This window comes from Hylaeus anthracinus, unplaced genomic scaffold (assembly GCF_026225885.1).
Source record: "Hylaeus anthracinus isolate JK02 unplaced genomic scaffold, UHH_iyHylAnth1.0_haploid 12002, whole genome shotgun sequence".
NCBI classification, from domain to species: Eukaryota; Metazoa; Arthropoda; class Insecta; order Hymenoptera; family Colletidae; genus Hylaeus; species Hylaeus anthracinus.
Window position 1 is genome coordinate 596,124 of NW_026534349.1, and position 14,881 is coordinate 611,004.

A 14,881-nucleotide genomic window follows, 5' to 3' on the forward strand; every position below is an offset into this window, starting at 1 on the left:
AGAATACGACAAAGGTACGAATATCGTGTCACGCCAAGCGAGTTTAGAGTTCCATCCTTGAATTAAAAAGGAGGGTCTGGGGTACCAAGACTCGAACAACTTTTCGTTCACACATTTAAATTTGTCAATATTACATTTTCATTCGCTTATTGTAAAATATTTTATTTTACATTATTATACCTAATAATGAAAGCTCGAAATCTAATTTTACTTCTTAAAACAACCTAAAACTTAATTTCACATTTGTTCAAGTATCTGAAAATGTTGTTCTTGTACTTGCACTGTCCTTCGAATCATCGATTCGATCGCAGGCCGTATTTTTGACAGAAATCCTTCGCGTAGCGGCTGCTATCGCGCGATCGCGATCAGTTCAAGTCAAAGCGGGAAAGTTATGTCACCAATGTCGTAATGAGACCGCGTTAAGCCGAAAGGCCAGCATTTGCGTCTACTTGAATGTACGATCCGTGGTGGTCTGCAATTTGAATTTTCAGGTCGAAAAATCGCGCGATACGCTATGGAGATCTAAGGATCTGGGCCTTCAGATCCTACAAAATATAAGAGCTTGCTTTTCGACGTTCGAAGCTTCGCAAATCACCCGATTGACGTCAAAGCAACAGAACTTAAACTCTCGTGTAACAGTATTTTAATTTTTAGGAATGATCAATGTCAAACGATGGCAACAATTAATACCAACTGTAAAAATAACACTTATAGTTTCAACGGATTGTTCAGATCACCCAACACATTAAAAACACTAAGCTTTACGTACACCTAGCTGAGTTCAATGAAATTATTTTTCAAAATTATGCATAGCATTATTTTTTAAATATGTTTCCTGACATGGTAAATATGTTCCTAGGTGTACGTAGCCCTTAAATTTATTTGTTGTTATTGTTACTCGTATAACGAGTTGAGTTTGAAGATACAAACACGAAATTTTCGAGAAGAACATTCCAAAGTCGACTTTCACTGTTTCCAGAAAGAGAACACTCCTAGCGCTGATCGGTGACATTTGTAAACAACTGATATTAAGGTCGCTGGTGTTTACGTACTCATTGTTATAGGCGCGCACGGGAGAGTTCCACACGGTGCTCCAATTTTCCAGAAGTTACGGTTTTCAGTGACCGTTGAATTCGACGTAAAAAGACATTACCGATACAGAAGGAGCTGCTGATAAGGATCACGGAGGCCTAAGAATAGCGGTACTTTCCTTTTGCTCCACTGACATCGCCCAACGCGTGCAGGGCGCTCGTGGATAACGACACAGATTTTGTTTTGACACCTCGCGCGTCAAGGATTTGCAGCTTACGAGCTGCTCGACCAAAACAATCCAAAAAGTCGGAGGGAATTACGAAATACTCCCAGAAACAACTCCTTCCGTAACGGAGAAAATCGTCGAGTCACTACTTGTCAAATCTCTTCGGAATCACGTCTCGAATTTTGATGAGACGTTACTTGGAAATTTGAAGAATTTATTTATTTATTAACCGACTTTGAAAAGCAGAAGGTTACTCAATTCGACATGTGTATATATATATATTTTTTTTTTAGTTCAATGTTTAACGGGTCAAGTTACTATTACACTATTGTAGGAGGTGTAATAATATCATATAAATCTAAACTCATTCTAACAAAAGAAATGAATTGTACTCTTCCAAATGTACACTATTTAATACAACATAAATCTTGTTTGGAGCAAAAGTGTACATTTTGCAACGACATTGCTTCGAGTGCAAGAATACTTTCATACAATTATCTGCATATAAAATAATTAAGGTTCGGTGCAAAAAGTTGATTAAATACTCCAAAAATTGGCTGGTGTTGCTGGTTCGTTCTAACGAAAATGTCGTCGCTCGCAGAGGGTTAATATTCAAACGGCACGATGAGCCCAGCCTTTGATACAACAAAATAAAAGTTTCGTGGCGTCGCAAAAAGTTGTCGACCTTACTCGGTGTACAGGTGTATTCAAAACCTTCTCCGTACGAATTGTGGCTAATGTCGATATGAATATGGAATGTTCAAGGCCAATCTTCTCGAAGCAGCCTCAAAGAAGCGCACGAAGTTTCTTATAATTTGGTGTCCAACACCGCGACAATAGCTTCAAAAAACTCGTTTCTGTTTCAAATTTTTTAAAATATATCCTTCTAAAAATACGTTTAAATCGATGAAGAATTCAGGAAGCTATGGCAGTTATCGCGGAGCATGTCAATAAGTACCTGGTGAGGAACTTTAAACGTGTTTTTCTAAAATCCATACTTATTAAGTTATTTAGATATTAATTTATTCATGAGTGAACTTCTGTTTTGTTGATATTCTTTCTTTTCAAAAATACAAAAGTACAGTTACTCACAGACAGATTATGGAGGTTTATGCGAATGCATATCTTACATGCATCTATGCACTTTTATTGTAGAATGGATGGAAAATTTTAAGATACCATCGCCCACATACATACATATACATGTATATTAATTTCAATTTTACTATACTTCCTATACTATAGATATTTTTCCTGCAGAAGTACGTATTATATTTTACTTGCGTCCAAGTCATATTTTCAAGTTTCTTAGATATCTATTCGGTAACATGGCATTCAGAAGTGAATTAAAGAAAAATAAAATTTCTTCGAGCCAACGAACTCTCCAACCGAGCGGGTATGATTGTTCTTAACACTGCGTAGAAATTCCAAGAGATGTCGAGGATGGAATACCGTAATTTTTCATCGAGTTCTGGGAGACAACTGTTGTTCCGCTACTACGAAGAATTCAAGCAAAACATAACGGGAAATCACGAAGACAATGACGAAATGTGGAGGCCAAAAGTTTAGGAAAAAAACCAGAAGACAAGCACGATCGGTTTCGCGTGTATGCTAATCCTTTTCCGACAAATCGTTGGATCAACTTTGTTGTGGTGACCCGATTTCGACAAGATCCGTGACTCGTGCCAGGACGACATTCACGATGTCCTGAATGACGATCGAATGGAACCACGCGCAGATCAACAGTTTTCATGCCAATCGTTTATACATTCTTTATTCACGACAACAATCAAAATAAGAAAGATTTACAATACGCCACGTGAAAGTAAAGAATCGTTATTATGAAATGAATGGCAGGTGAAATTGACGAAATAGTCCTTGAAAAGTACACCTAAAAAAATGATACAAAATCCAAAGAGAAACTAATCAGTTCAATTTTTGTTGCAAACAGTTTGTTGACAACTGTGCTAAGCTGTTAAGATTCAATTTTATAATTTATAATGATGCTCGAGTATATTAGAGTGATCTTCCAAAGGAATTCGGTGCAACTAATAGAAAATACAGTTTTTTCCTGTATTAATTTATGAATTTTCTTAACTTTTTCCCAACACAACAGAAATACTATCCATTTGAAATGTAATTACTGTCGTAATCGTGTAGAAACATTAGATCAAGGCTACCGCTAGTGCAGCTGGAATTGTTAGGCAAACGTTGAAGACAGTTCTGTGAAACTCCGCGCGTGTGAAATCGATTGTTGACTGTTCAAGACACAGTAACGTCGACAGCAATTTCAGCACGTAAGGTCGTAAGTGATCCTTTCTAAGAAAACGGTTATCGCGTTTGTAGCTGCATAAAGTCGTAAGTCGCCAAGTAAGAGAAATGGCAGCGAGAAAAGAGGGGAAAGGACGCACGCTACAGCTGGTGGGGCTACACAAAGGTGATTCGCGTGTATCTTTATGTTTGAGCGAGTAAAAAAAAAAAAAAAGAATAAGAAATTAAACCACACCGTGATTCCACCCTCTGACACAAATCTGTGTGAAACGATAATGCAGCTCATTTTTCTACGCTCTCTTTTACTCGGCCCACCAAAATTGCCGACCCCTACGGTTGACCTTAGCCCAAAACCAAAGACAAAAACGATACTCCAATTCTAGTTCCTCAAACAAATGAAATCCCTTCCGGGCAGGCACGTAGGTCACGAAGAAAGAGAAATGGCAAGAGATTCGAAAGAGAGGGTCTGCCACGAGCAAAAAGAGAGACAAAAACAGCGGAACGGAGTGGTGGGCAAAAGGTGATCCACGTGTTTTGCAGATTTTTCTCTGCGATCGACTTTCAAATCTGCTCAACCCGATGCGCCGCAGAATTTCGTCCAGGGGCCTATTAGAATGCGAAACGGGACGTCGATTTGTGACCGTTTCCGCGTGATTTCGGCGTACTGCTTCAACTTTCCAAACACGTTTTCCAGGAACCGCGTACTGGCCCGAATCGAATAACGAAACACGCAGTCAAACGCAACGACCGGGCGTTGCACTTTTTTTTCGGTTTCGCGGCGAATAATCGAATCGGTTATTCCAGAAAGTACACAGGGTGGGTCCTGATAAGATCCATTTTAACATCGAAAGTGCCACTGGGTATTTGATTCGCGTATTTCGAATATCTATCAGCCCTTTACTTAGCCGCTTCTAACGTCTATGGATCGAAACGGATCGAGAGGGGTCTTCGTTTAAACTTTCACTTCTGAAAAGTATAATTTCGATCTTCGACTGCCATGATTCTCAACCCACGGTTTACAATTCAAGGGTGCAGGTGCCCAGGGCCGTTGAGAGTATCTCGATTGAAGCGTGTATCAGAAGGCGAAAAGAAGAGATGGGGCGGGACCGCAGCCAGGCCGTCAAAGAAAAGCGCATTACAATCGATTCGTCAAACTGGAATTGAACAGGCCGAGTCTGCGATAATGAAATAGACGAAGAGGAAAGACGAAACAGCTACGAGTAATAGATACAAGAAGGATAATAGTATGCGGGATTCGCCTGAATAAAATGCAGAATCCTTCCTTCTAAGGGCGAGGTCACCGTGACGGGCTTATCGTTGCTCGCATAGTCGGCCGTCTTGCTGGTGGGGGTCCATGCGGCAGCGCAGGAAGTGATATACATATGTTATTCAAATTTATGGAAAACCCGCAGCCGATGCAATTTATAGTTGCCTATATCGCGGTGGAATCAGTGAAAAACTATAAACAATAAACGAATCGGAAGTCTCGGGGACACGGTGCAATCTCGTCGTCTCCTCGTTCCGTATCAATTATTTATGAATTTTCCACGACGCGATAACGCGTGGCTCTCATAGAAGAAACGCTGCAGACTTTTCCGACTGGCGATCCTCTTCACTCGATCAATTTTTCACGTTAAGAACTTTTCTATTTAGGCTTAGCCATCGTGCTGGTTGCAGCGTGGCTGTTCATTTCCTTCAAGAATTAGTCAACTAAAATCTTCCTTATTTTGTCTAGCAACAGAATTTCATTCGATAAAGTGAAGTGTATAAATTGTGTGGTCGATTTACGTTTACATAAAAATAAGATCCGCTCGAAACCGTTCCATTGAGAAAAAAAACTGACTCTAAAATTCCGGTTTTCATTCATACGACAACAATTTTATGCTCGAAATAAACATGTCGCTGTTAATTGGATGTAGAATCAAAGTAAACAAAAGTTTCTTCTTAAAATAATCCAATTTTTTCGTCAAATATTATTTCATAATTTTAGAATGTACATATTCGTCATTTTTCATTTGCAAATTCGGAAAATCATGAGATGGAGTATACTAGTTCCACTGTCACGTTGAACAGTTCATTTATGCATACTTTTCCAATGACAATTTGGACGTGGCTATCCTCGTCTGTCGCTTTTATATTCAACATTTCTTTCATACGGAGATATGTATTGGTACCGTTAGAGAGTTCCTGTTGACTTTCCTCGCACACAGTGATTCACCAAACATTTTCTGCGCCGTGTTAGCGAACGTTATGCAACATCGTGCAGGCAGTAGTCGACCGATTTCTTCTTACCCCCGGCTATCGGATCGTGTTGTGTTTTTCCTCTCACTTCTGCCTACTCGATGGCTGACTAACTTTGTAGCATTCCGTTACAAAGTTGCTCGTGGTTGCGTGAAACGAGTACGTTTCCAACGAGCAGACTTGCCGACCGATTGATCAGCCTCGATAAGAAATTACATGTACACTCGCGCCCGGTATTTAAGGGGGCTGGACAGTCAAATTGCTTCGAAATAAACTCTTTTTTTGGAATTAATTTCCAAGGAAATGAATGCGAGTCTTGACCTCTCCTCTTGCGTAATGTTTATATGTATCTCAAAGAAAATACTTAATCCGGTTCGTGATAACTGGATGAATAAATATTTTATAGTTAAAATCATGTACAACTGTTACTGTCTATAAGAAAACTTGCTCTGTTGTTAATGTAGAACATTCTGCCGATAAACCCTTCGATCAATTGGGGTTCTATATTACCGAGTTTTATCGACAGAATACGTTAGATTACCAATAGACTACTCTACCCTATCAACCAATTGTCCCCACCTTTCTCCATTAGAACGTGTATCTGAACATGCTAGGGATCTGACGCTATCGACTGTGCTACACCGTGAGTGTTGCAACAAGTTCTCGCAACGTAGTCGGTAAATACCTTCTGAAGCAGCAACCTTATCTTCTAAGCTGGGAAATCTTAGAAACCATATAATTGTTTCCAACATTTTCATCTGTACCACCGTGCCAAAGTTCCTTTAAATATCTAACTCATCGTGGATGTCTTTCGGTGAGTATACCAGCGTCTCTTACCGATACGTTTTACCAGAATGTAATCCTACGCGAAATGTTAATTCCTTCTAAGCTACGAATGCGTTTCGACACGTATAGCTTCCCTTGGCCTACAAAGTAGACGAATTTCGTTGCGGATGACACGTTGTCATAGGTCGGCTGATCGTTCATTATACTTGCTGATATCGCTGGTCTGGTCGTGATCCGATGTCCGTGGATGTTTGATAATTTATACAAAATTGCGCCATGCCCTTTGAATGATGACAGGGTTAAGTTGTCATAGGTCAGCCGACGGCTGATTATACTTGCTAATTGCCGTATTTCTTTTTCTGTTCATCATGGCCCGCCAGACCGATACTCGATATAGTTGTCCGTGGAGCGCGTGTGCGACACCGAGCTTTTCGATTACCCGTGAAATTTCCCATGTAACTTGGTTGCACAAGATCGAAGGCGAAAGGGAACGGCTCACTTCGATCGTGGTATCTCGCATGGGCGAAGACTTGACGGAATTGCTTAATTCGTCGTTGCAAAATCGATAACTGGGGTGGGGGGTGGGGGGGTGGGGACACCTAGTGCTTTACCATGCTCGGACTCGATTGCTGTTGCTGCTGGGAAAAGAAGCTTGGTAAGAAACATAAACGAAACCCATGTGAAGAGCAACGTAGGAATTGAGCAAGTAGCTGGCTCCATTGCAGGTACACGTCAAATAATCAGCTGACGGAGGACATTACACTTTAAAATGCGCCGGTACTCTGGCGGACTTACAATCGAGGATGAACCACGGTGGCTCTTTAAATCAACGAATTTCGTGCGGCCAGAAGTTCCGCACGGTCGATCGCGGATTCAAACTACATATATTCAAATGCGGTTCCGCCTCCTACGCTCTAGCCGCGTGATCCCTAATTCTCAAGCAGAAGAAGCTGCCCACCCACGGCTACTTTGCGTTACAATAGGCACCAAGCGAGACAAAAGCCAAGCTGGAGGAGGAAAGCACGACTCGTCAATTACATAATGCATTCGAATCGTGATCCGTGCGAGCGGCTCGATCGTGCGTTCGTCTCGATCAATGTACTGGCACCCGAAAGGAGAATCGTGGTGTGCGTGATGGGCGATCCTCGAGGTCACGGTCACCAAGCGTCTCGCGGGGAACGAATTAAATCATGCTGAAAAATCTCAGCTGGTGCCTCTTGTCGCGCGTTCCTGGTACTCCTTTATTTTTGGAAAAATTGTTTTATAATGTAATAGAACGGTTCAATCATTACGCAGTCTAGACATGTTAATAAAGGTATCTCCGAAAAGAACTTTTATTTTTTAACGATTGTATTTAGCTATTAAAAAACAATTCGAAATCCCATTTGGAAAACTGTTCAAGTCTGTAAGAGTATGTATTTTCGTCCTTTCCAATCGTTTGACATGCAAAAATCGATAGAATTTCCGAAGGACCCCTAAAGAAACTGATCATCGAAATCAAGGTCACGAGATACTCATCGAGAAGTAAATTTATCTTCCCACTTGAAATTCTAATCTCTCTTGCCTTTTAATCCACCTAGTTCCCCCTACGGGTACTTCAATAATTCATCGGCAGCATGGTGACAAATTATTTGTCCGTGACTTCACGCGCTAATCGTTCTTACAGTACATCACGCACTCTAAACTAAAATAGACATAATATTAAAACATTAAAAAAGTAAAAGTACCACTTTTTAGAGCTTTTCAAAATTGGACAAAACACAATAATTGATTTTCGAAAAAATCGTTCATTCGTTGATTAATAAATGCAAAATTTAAGAAATCTTAAATATTCGTCCGACAGTAAATGTATTAACAAATATACTATTCTCGTATCGAGATCAAGCAATTTTCTACACTTGTGTGCAAGAAATCAAGCTGACCAGAATTCTTCAACGGTGAAATCCAAAGTGGCTGAACTAAGGATCGAAAGTCGAATCCGTGAAGGATCGTCCTCGGTGGATAAACGGCTGGAAAAAGATGGGTTTTTCCGGTTCCAGGAGCTCCGCGCCATTATCGGTTTTTTCTCCTTTTACCGCGGATACCGGACTGGAATCGACAAGACGTGAGGAAAAAAGTGATCGAAAGCTAGATGAAGTCGGTTTAGAGGCGCGAGACGCTGATCGTCGAGGTCATGGTCACGCGCCGGCTCATGGAAACCAACAGACGCGGTTTGAAATTGTTTTCCAGTCATTGAATCGCTTTACGGTAACAAATGCTCGTCTCCCAGCTCGAAGTGTGTTACCATTTCATCCGCCATTCCACCGGAGCCATCTTTAATCCTTTCAGGTACGGATTTTCCGATTTCAGTATACGTTTATGGAGCTCCACTCTTGTACCTTGCATCAGAATTATTCTTTTACAATTATTATATTTCTTGTTATCTAATTAGGAACTGTGTTTTGTAGGTACAATATTTTCTAGAACAATTGATACATTTTCGTGCCATATTCGTCTTTGTTAATTTCAATCGTCCGCTCGATGACCACGCTCGATTATTTTTTCAAAGAGCCAGCGTTGCTCGTTGTTAGAAAAATAATGGTTGCGCAATATTAACGCACGAAAAGCTTGGCATCGCTCACGTTGCCATCGCTAGAGCCAAGTGTCTTATTACGCGGTGTCAAATACACGTGTAACTTCCTTGTAATCTTCTCCGCTTTCGATGTCAGCAGACCTCAAACGTTCCAGAAATATTATCTACTAGAAGCGCATCGTCACAAACGATCATCGGAATTTGTAAAATGCGTACCAGCATTTTTCGACGGTCGACCATAACAGTAATACGATCGTCGATTCTTGCGAAATGCGTTTCGGAGGACCTCACTTGTCACTTTTAGCGCGAACGAATATTATTTTCACCTAGAATTTCTAATCGACCTATTTTTGGTCGAAATAGTACCTTCCTAAGTTTGGCTTCTTTTTGCAATAGTTACAAGTCAATGTAATTTCTAGTGACCTTGTTTGTTCTATAATCATATGCGACTGTTACTCCTAGTAAATGATCACCAATAAATTAGTAAATCGTTGATTTTCTAGTATCTGTCAGTCCGTAAGAAAAGCTGCTCTCTTGCACAATGTAGAACGCTATGCCAGGGATCTGACACTATCGACTTTAGAATTGGAATCATGGAACACTCGCTAAAGAATAATTTCAAGTGTTTCAACCCTTTGTGGACCAACGTCGAATAAAGTTCCATGAAATCTGGAATTAGAAAATCTCGGCTGCAAAGAGTTAAATACGTCGACTTAAAGGAAACTAAACAAATATCTACGAAGAAGACTAATAAATTTTGTTCGGAGAATAGTTACGCGTTCAGTGTGTTCCTCGAGTTTTCCGACTGGAAACCGTAACGAGTCTCGGTTGCTTTCCAGTAAAGTTCTACAACAGATGTCACCGGTTTGAGAAAGCGACACGGAGTGCACCGAAGAAAACTGCGCAGGAAGGTGCGTCTGAGAAAACAGGAGGGACGCCTTGAATATGGAGCTGTGGTGCAATTTCCTGTTTCCGTCGACCCTGTGGCGAGTTGTCTACTCGCTACCGCAAGAACAAAATCTCGTATGCGGTAATACGGTCGTAATCTATTTTAATTCCGGCCACCTGATATTTTGCATCGTGTCCCGATGAATAAACCAAAAGGACGATGGTAACGCGCGAGATTAATATTTTATTTTTCGCTTCTTTTTTTCCCGATTCTTCCCCGACCTCCTGACGCTCCCTCCTCGGAACCTTGGCTTGATTATCTCGACACGGTAACACAGAGAATCCTTCGGTCGAGGAGAAAGGAGGCTTGAAACGGGGTTGAATTAAGGGATCACGGAGTGCGGCGCATAGAAATTGGATCGATAGTTGAAACAGCAGTTTGCCGAATACGCGGAATTGATTATTCCGAAAATGAAATAATACTTTACTTTCGATACATTCGTTTGTTACTTTCGTAGAAGGAAATGTAAAGAAATGGCGAGACAGGAGACAGCGAACGAAAAGCGAAATCATCTGTTATCATCGGGGTGGAAAGACGAGGGGGCGGGGAATGGTGGCTTCGCAGAGAGATGCGTCTTGGTAAGTAGACGACCGGGGATCGCCTTGAGGGAAAAAAGAGGATGCGGGTCGACTCGCTGAAAGCAAACGAATCCATCGATCCTGATTCGTCGCGACGCCTGCGAATCGCCGCTGAGCCTTTTCCGTTGAATTATGTTGATAGCATTCATTCACGAACATCATCGTCGGCTCGGGCTGAAACCGAGTGGAAAAACAAATGCCATCGGGGGGCACCCAGACGCAATGAAAACAAAGCGAGGTGCCCGAGGAATAGATACGAGTCAAGATACCCTATAAACAAAATAACAAAGTCTAACCCCTTGGCAATCAGGTGTTTCTCATATCCGTGGAGGCGACTTGGCCCTCGAGACGTCGTTTATGCTCCCCGTTCTCGCGAAAACGGAGTAGGATACGTTTTGTATAGTTAATTAGTCGAAATAGTTGTCTCTGCTTCGTACTTTCTGATCCTAGTTATATATGTGTATTCGAAAAGAAATACCAGTAATCTGAAGCCTGCAGACAATGCAGCGCTACTTCTGTGTCCCTCTGTATTAATTGTTGGAAACGCCAAGTTTCTTCTGGAAAAGTTCCTGAAAAAAAAACTCGAAAAATGTTGACACTGAAAAGATTTGAAACATATTTAAATACTAGAAAACTAAAAATGTCCATATAAATGGTAAAGAAAGAAGAAAATTAATTTCTAAGCAGAGCTCAACATAAAGTTTCATCGTCTACGGAAATATCGATCAAACGAAACCTGGGAGACAAACGTTGGCACGGCGAGTTTCTTATGTTTTCAACTAACGGTCACGGAGAAGTAGGTTTTCACGTATTTTTGATAACCTAAGGATCCGCAGAAGCACGTCGCGCAATTATTCTTGGTAGATAGATATTTTTCGTTAAGATGGAGAGGGACTGTGACTTCCAGTTGAACTTGGCGGAGAACAAACTTTCGTCTGAAAGCAGGCTTGACGTGTCCGCCAGCAGCGTCTCTTTGTCTGAAACAGAGGTAAGTACATTGGTTAAAATCTGTCTCTCTAGTCAATTTTTGAATAAGTTGTTACTTTGGCACGATACAAATTAAGAAATGAGGTTAATACACATTGTGGGGCATTCAGGGTTGGAGGAGGAGTTATCATCATTTTCTACCCTTTGAGTGTACAACTAATACAAAATATTCTTGTACCGAAATAAATGTTTTACAAAAAATTTAGTATGGTTAAAGTTTCATTTGTATATATCGACATTTCATATGCACCAACCTGATGTATGGATAAAAGTATAACTGGTTGGCGAAAAATATAAACGGTTTTTGTAAAATCTTGCGAAATTTGCGAAATTACATAATTCAAAATTATGTCATTCATAATTTACTTGATTTTCGAAGATACCTAAGGATTCGTCGGTGGACTTGGACATTCTGACGACCTCGTTGCTCCAGATTTCTACGAAGATGGAATTAGAGTTGCACAGAGACCGGTGCTCGTCTATCCACTTAGAATCTACCAGTGAATCGATACCTGAAGCAGACGACGAAGACAAACCCAGCTGGTTGTCGTATTCGGACTGCGACGCGATATTAGACATCACCAGTGAAAATTTGTCTTACTACAATTCCACGAAAGCGGAAAAGGACAGTGACAGCGATTTAGACGACACTTTGCTCTTCTATGACGCTGAGGACAACGAAACTTCGAGTAAGGATGAGAGTACAAGAGACAATTACTGCAAGAACTTGAGCTACGAACAGTATACGGAACAAGTCTGTGAAAGCTTGGATGACTTGGATCAAACGACGGAAAAGGATGTTTCGATCGTCTCGAAACGTTCTACGACCAAGATACTGAGTATACAACCTGAAGACGCGGTCGAGAATGAAGATTATCACGAGACAATAAAGGATCGTTGCTTTGGGAATCGAAACGTGGAAGATGTAGTTGGAGATTCAGGTGAAGACAATCCTGAAACAGAAAATCTGTCAAAGACGGATGGCGAAGAAGATAACCAAAGACACCAAACCCATGAGATTGTAGTTAAAGATATTTTCAAGATCACCGAACAAGACCAACAATTGCACACTCTCTTCTCGAGCGACTTCGAAGTTGAAATGGAGAGACTAATTTATTCTTCGTCCAACACAAACATCTCCAGCTACATCGAGTTCAGGGAGAGCATCAAGGACCCGGTACTGGAAGCAGCTTTAACTCAATCGAACTTGGGAGGGCTTTCTATCCACGAAGTAGGCGAGATGGAAGAAATGTCATCAGAAGATCAAAAGTCAAAAGAAAAGGAAAATTGTACAACAGAGAGCTGTTTAAATGAAGATGAAAAGCACGAAGAAACGAAACGAGTAGAAGTAATTTGTACCGAAGACTACCTGGAGAGGTTGGCAGAGATCACAGAACCGAACTGTCCCAGATCGGAAGAAGAAGTTCGCGAAACGTTGAAGAAGATCGCGGAAGGAAAGGCAAAGATCGAGAGTAGAAAGAACGAAGCGTTGAAGAATCTCTCCGAGGAGTTCAGCGAGGTGGAGAAACTCGTAGCTGAACAGAGGATTTTCGAAGAAAGCTTTTCGCCCGATGTTAAGTCCATCGATGACGATAACAGTCAATCTGATGAAAGCGTGGACGAAATAAATAGGAAGATCAACCACTTTGAAATGCCTTTGACAAAGGATGAGGTTGCTGAGAGTTTCAAGGTTAAAACTATGCAGAAAGATCTCGAGGAGGAGGAGCAACGTCGAACGGAGTCGTTGCAGGAATGTCTGCAAGTGATTCCGAAAAAAGGAGAAACCGACGAACCTAGACAAGAGAAAGTAATATTTGACGCTGGAACAACCGTGGAAGAAAAGGAAAGTAAAGAGAAAAGCGAAGTTGCTCGAATTTTCACGGCGATTTCTTCGGAAATAGCCGAAGAGAAGGTGGAATCCGACGCAAGAGTCGATGAATCGATCCTAGAAGACACCGATACTCCGAAACCAGCGGAAAGAGTGGTTAGTAGCATCGTAGAGGACATAATCGCCGACACAGAAGACTCCTCGTTCTGGGATCTGTGCAAAGAACCGGAGAGAACGTACATCAAAGGGAAAGTGTACGATTTTAGCCAGAAGAAACACGGCGTGAGGTAGAATTAAAAGCACAGTGACGTTTGACGAAAAGTATCTAATGACGTTTCCACGATGTAACAGCTCTACGTTTGGCAAAATAAATACTGTCTGCTTCTAGAATGACCGAGGCCTTCCTGAGTAAACACTGTAAAGTGAACAAGCTCTATCAGACCCCGCACCTGAACGACGTCCTCTATCTTCACTACAAAGGTTAGTCCAGATTTCGATACAAAAAATAAATTATTACTATTGGGTTATCCAGAAAGTTCGGGGCAATTTTTAAGAAAAATTCAAAGGCACATTTGAACTTTGATACGTTCTTATTGTATTACATAGGTACCATGTTTTTCCTTGGATATTTAACGTCGCATTAACCTTTGGTTATTAGCAACTGTCTTTTATGTGGTTGTCCTTGTTATTAGATGTGCGTTGGTACAATGTGTTAAAAACTTGGACACCCTTATACCTTTTCTAAAGGGTAAGAGTTGAAAAGCTTCGTGTTGTAGGTTTCTCTTTCATCGAGAACCTGGAGAAGTACACAGGCCTGAAGTGTCTATGGCTGGAGAACAACGGGATCCAGGAGATCGCCAATTTGGAGAATCAAACCGAGCTGAGATGCTTGTACCTTCACAACAACCTGATCAACAAAATCGAGAACCTCTCGCATCTAACCAGACTGGATACTCTGAACCTCTCGCACAACACCATACGGAGGATCGAGAATCTCGGTGAATTCGAGTCGACCGTCGGGTATATCCTTGATGACCTTGACCTTGACGTGCCTCTGCTTTCAGACAGCTTGAAGTTCCTGAATACTCTAAACCTGTCGCACAACTACCTACAAGAAACCGCCGACATCGAGCACCTCCGATTGCTGGACAGTCTCTCGATACTGGATATTTCTCACAACAGGATAGACACCGACCAAGTCGTTAATGTGAGTCCGTTATGTTTCCTTAATCGTGTGCCTCTGGCGTCACTTCGACGGCTGCCTCGGGTGCTCGGGACGCCGAGTTATGTAATTTAAACTTTTACGAAAGCGATCGTTACATTTTGTAACGAGACGCGTCACGCTTTTACCGATGGCTAACTTCGATTTCTCGAATATTTATTATCGGTTACAACCAAGAATAATATTATT

The 14,881-nt window shown here is 41.3% G+C and overlaps 1 protein-coding gene across 1 annotated transcript; it reads left to right on the forward strand.

The window, feature by feature from the left end:
• The first annotated feature begins 11,356 nt into the window (after positions 1–11,356).
• On the forward strand, positions 11,357–14,767 carry LOC128892455 (uncharacterized). Its single transcript, XM_054152897.1, has 5 exons — positions 11,357–11,643; positions 12,022–13,757; positions 13,859–13,950; positions 14,247–14,468; positions 14,535–14,767. The coding sequence occupies exons 1-5, from the start codon at positions 11,539–11,541 to the stop codon at positions 14,765–14,767; spliced, it is 2,388 nt and encodes a 795-aa protein (XP_054008872.1). The 5' UTR covers positions 11,357–11,538.
• The last annotated feature ends 114 nt before the right edge of the window (positions 14,768–14,881 follow it).